Below are 4,855 nucleotides of genomic sequence, written 5' to 3'. Positions count from 1 at the left end.
AGAAGTGCAGAGCGAGGAAGATGCAAATCGCTCATCTGATCCCACTAGCATGAAGTGGAGGACGGGATGCGCAAAGCTAAGGAAATAAGGCCAAACCCAAGTACTCGAAGCGCTATAAAAATCCAGCTAGACCTCCAGCCAAGGGACGAGAAATTCAATTGAACACTAAGAGTACGCTGCACAGACATTGACTTGAGTGTTGGAGTGACTTTTGCAGGTAATCACCCCATTTCCACCATTCGACCTCGGAAACGTAATCCGGAGTTTTCTTTCAACCAAGGAAGCATGTGGACTTCAGTCAAGAACATGTGGAGGTATTTCTTCTTGAAAGAAATCCTGCTCCAACAGTTGGCGCCGTCTGTGGGAATCGTACAAAAAGTCATAATGAGAAGCCATGGATACACTATTGCCTTAGGAGCTACAATGGGGGCATGAATTAAATCCCCCAATAGAGAAGAATTTCTATACTCTCTTTCCTCTCCCTTCGCGCCTAGAGCTTATATAAGAAGAACAAAAGCAAAGCATAAATGGTTTTACAAATGAATGTATCTCTGTCGACCGACCTCTTATAACAAAGGACGAAGATTGGGAAAATAATTCACAGAAGTCACAGGAAGAAGTTTTTCAAAAGCAAAGATAAGGTTTGATGTGGCCGGCTTAGATATTTGCCTTAGGCTCTAGCAACAAAGCCTGGTCTGATATGACCAATTGAAATTATTTCTATCCAATGCATGTGCTTCGATAAAAGATAAATAAGAGCAACATCTGTAAGCAATAAGTGATGCAAGGTAGTAAGTACACCTACGGAGCTAGGCTTGTTCACCCCCTCACACAAAGACTAGATTGTGGATTGCTTGGGAGTCGATGAAAAAGAAAAGGAGAAACTGAGGGCATATGGAGTCCAAAAGGTCAGCAAAAAAAAAAAAAGGCATGGACACCTTGGATCGGTTGAGAAACCGAAGGCGCACAGGTCCAGAAGGACAGCTAAGAGGTTTTGGGGCCCGCGTGGACGGCTCAAGTGCAAGAAAAAAAGAGAAGAAGAAGACGAAAAAAAAAGTTCGTGAACACCTTGGATCGGTTGAGAAACCAAAGGCGCACGGGTCTAGAAGGACAACTAATGGGTTTTGGGGCCCGTGGGACCGCTCAAGTGCAAAAAAAAAAGAGAAGGAAAAAAAAAAAAGAATTTCGTGTACACCTTGGATTGGTTGAGAAACCGAAGGTGCACAGGTCCGGAAGGATAGCTAAGGGGTTTTGGGGCCCGCGTGAATGGCTCAAGTGCTAGAAAAAAGAGAAGGAAAAAAAATAAAAAAAGAGAGAAACCAAGATACATGGGACCCATCGGATTGGTAAAGGCTCAAAACCAAGCGCACCCCAACTGGGGTTGGGATCGGCTAGCAAAAAGAAACCAAGAGACATGGGACCCACCGGATTGGCAAAGGCTCAAAACCAAGCGCACCCTAACTGTGGTTGGGATCGGCTAGCAAAGAGAAATCAAGACGCATGGGACCCACCAGGTTGACAAAAGCTTAAAACCAGGCGCACCCCAATCCATTTGGGATCGGCTAGGAAAGAGAAACCAAGAGGCATGAGATCTATCGGATCGGCAAAGGCTCAAAACCAAGCATACCCCAACTGGGGTTGAGAGATAGGCTAGCAAAGAGAAACCAAGAGGCATGGGACCCACCGGGTTGGCAAAAGCTTAAAACCAGGCGCATCCCAATCTATTTGGGATCGGCTAGGAAAGAGAAACCAAGAGGCATGGGACCCACTGGATCTGCAAAAGCTCAAAACCAAGTGCACCCCGACTGGAGTTGAGATCAACTAGCAAAGAGAAAGCAAGGATCATGGGGCCCACCGGATCGGCAAAAGCTTGAAGCCAAGCGCACTAACGGGTCGGTTAGCAAAGAGGAAAATGCGCATGGGCCCACCGGATCGGTAGAGGTGCAGAAATTCAAAATAAAGAAAAGGGTCCACTTGCACATGGGATCGGCTGTCTGCACTTGGATACTCCACATAGGGATAACAGTCCACAGTTGGAACTTGAAAAGTTAGCAACGTGCATAAAAATTCATATTTGAATATTTCACATGCAAGGTGTGAAAGAAACATACATGTGTCGGTGATAGGCCAATAGGAATCATATTTTTAGGCTTGACCAACAAGCCCAAGGGAAAAAGTATGGCTTATCTGGCTCAGCCATGAGCCCATCAGGATGACATGCACTCAATTTGAAGAAAACCTGTTCCAAAGTCCCACTTAGATCATTTTTCCCTATCCACTCGCGAAACATGTAGAGAGGAAAAAAAATGGGGCACTGTGGGGCCAAATCTCACGTATCATGGCTTAACCCATATGCCACAACTAAAAGACGTGGGAAGATCAAACTTCCCTCCCACTAGAGAAGTGCGGAGCGAGGGAGACGCAAATCGCTCATCTGATCCCACTACCATGAAGTGGAGGACGGGATGCAAAGCTAGGGAAGTGGGGCCAAACCCAAGAACTCAAAGCACTATAAAAACTCGGCTAGACTTCTAGCCAAGGGACGAGAAATTCAATTGAACACTAAGAGTACGCTGCACAGACGACTTGAGCGTTGGAGTGACTTTGCAGGTACTCACCCTATTTCCACCGTTCGACCTCGGAAACATAATTCGGAGTTCTCTTTCAACCAAGGAAGCTTGCGGACTTCAGTCAAGAACCTGTGGAGGTATTTCTTCTTGAAAGAAATCCTGCTCCAACAATATTATTCCTTCTAACTAAATAAAAATGAAATAACTAAACAAATAGTTTTTTATTTTTTATTTTTAATTTTCCTATTAATCATGCTCTTTATTTACTTGAAAATAATGAATTAAGAGAGTTTCTGTGGGAAAGATTGCAAGGGAAAGACTCGTAGTAGTGCTTCTTATTATTCTATCAGCAGCATCAATGTTGGTGGAAGCTGATGAGCACAACAATGTTCATCGGAATCTCTCCTCACTTGTTACAAATTCTAGTGCAGACTTCTTTCACGTTCCAAAATTCATTTATACAAAAGTGAAGAATGTTTGCGTTAAAATTGTCAACAAGGTGAAGATGAAAATTGGAATTACCAAAAATGAAGTTGGCGTTGTAAAAAAAACAAGGGAAGATGTCATGGCTAGAGCTTGTGGGCGAAAAAGGGGAGGTGGTAAGATCCAGGATTAAGGCACACAACCCATCGTTAAAAGTAATCATAACAATAAGGGCATGTTTACGTATCAGTAATTGGTATGGAAGGAAAGGGAATGATTTCCATTCCTGACTTCTCCTGCGTTTACTTGCAATCAATAATGAAAAAATAAGTGGGTCCCACCTCAAAATCCGTAATCACATTCCCTCAAAACTAGGAATCAGATCAACTAGGGAGGAGTAGTCGATACGATTCTCATTCCTGTTTTCTTTTAATAACTTCCAAAAATACCCTTATCACTTTACCATAATTCTAAAATTAATTTGGATTCTGATTCATGCAAATTAGTAAACAATAACAATGGGAATCAATCCCATTCCATTGCTAATTCCATATGTTTAGTAAACAGCTTAATGAGAATGATTCTTCTCATATCGATTAGTAGTTCTCCGATTCCTAAATTCTTTGATTCCTAGTTTCTCTATTACTGATATGTAATACATCCCTGAGTTCCATACTGGCAATATTAAAAGGGTTCTTGTTCACGTTAATCGCTATGGCACTGTCGACCAAGTACCTCGTAGAGGTTGATTAGGATTAATTCAAAGTGAATTTTGCATATAAGTACAGGAGGACACTCAAACACTTGGGTTTTAAATTAAGGAAATTATTTCAGGGGAGGGGGACCAAAATTGGATGTAAGGGGGCTTGGAGTTATTTCCAATAAATTCTTTCCATTTTTATATTATATATAAATTTATACAAGTGATAATCTACTCTAAATTAATCTAAATATATATTATATATATATATATATATATAAATTTATACAAGTGATAATTTCGCATTGTTGATTTACAATAATTTTTTGGTTATTAACATAAGCACAACCTTAAGTTATTTTTTGTTATTTAAAATTATAATTAATGCTCAAGAAGGTGTAATATTCAATATCATACAAGACGCAATTAAAAAAAAAAACACAATATATATCCATTCCATACTTTTTAGCAAAGACACACAAATCCAGTTTGAAATTAATATCCTTGCCTACGCTATCTTAGGCGCTGCAGTGACAACACCTTGCTCATCAATCCAGACACGAACCCTGTCGCGACGGAAATCCATGGTGATGAAGGACCCTTGATTTATTGTGTGGGCTTTGAGCGATGGATTTTCTTTCATTATAGTGGCTACTGCCTCCTCTCCTTTAGTCCCCACCAGCTCTGGCCATGAACTCTTTCCTGCTGCTGCACCTGCATGCAATAACATCAACCAACCCACAAATTAACACATAATTAGCGATGTAGAATTATAGCTTAATTAATGATCCGATCATGATATGAAGGAAGCAAAACGATAGTGATGTGTGGTGGTAAGATGTAGAGAAAATCTCACCAGTGCTTGTGCTACTCGCCATCTTGGTGGTTATCACTATTTCTTGGTAAAGAGGTTGTGGGAGGAAATGGGTATTTGAAGTGGGATGAGTTTGGATGTTTTAGCCTTTGGATTTGTGTGTGGCCGGCCGGGATAAATAAAGGTTTGACTATGTACTACATTTTGGCAGGAGGTCAAGAATTTTTTGTTTTTATTATTATTATTTTAAGAAGATTAAATACAAATGTGATGGGTGATTGAGAAATTGTGGTTGATTATTTACCAAAACAGAGAAACCAAGGTGGATTCTCTTTCTTGTGTGTGCAC

The 4,855-nt window shown here is 40.9% G+C and overlaps 1 protein-coding gene across 1 annotated transcript; it reads right to left on the bottom strand.

Annotated features, from left to right (window-relative positions):
• Positions 1–4,085: 4,085 nt before the first annotated feature.
• LOC103324144 (glu S.griseus protease inhibitor-like) lies at positions 4,086–4,647 on the bottom strand. The gene is made up of 2 exons (XM_008226183.3): positions 4,550–4,647; positions 4,086–4,407 (listed from the first exon to the last, which is right to left on the bottom strand). The coding sequence occupies exons 1-2, from the start codon at positions 4,569–4,571 to the stop codon at positions 4,202–4,204; spliced, it is 228 nt and encodes a 75-aa protein (XP_008224405.1). The 5' UTR covers positions 4,572–4,647; the 3' UTR covers positions 4,086–4,201.
• Between the last annotated feature and the right edge of the window lie 208 nt (positions 4,648–4,855).

This window comes from Prunus mume, linkage group LG2, assembly GCF_029339155.1.
Source record: "Prunus mume cultivar Tortuosa linkage group LG2, ASM2933915v1, whole genome shotgun sequence".
NCBI lineage: Eukaryota > Viridiplantae > Streptophyta > Magnoliopsida > Rosales > Rosaceae > Prunus > Prunus mume.
Note: the sequence above shows the minus strand (reverse complement) of the source record. Positions and strands in the feature narration are given on the sequence as shown.

Bases quoted from the DNA above. Each gene is read 5' to 3' on its own strand.
- LOC103324144 (XM_008226183.3), bottom strand. From the start codon at position 4,571: ATGGCGAGTAGCACAAGCACTG. The intron at 4,408-4,549 runs GTGAGATTTTCT...TATTGCATGCAG, and splicing joins GGCGAGTAGCACAAGCACTG to GTGCAGCAGCAGGAAAGAGT.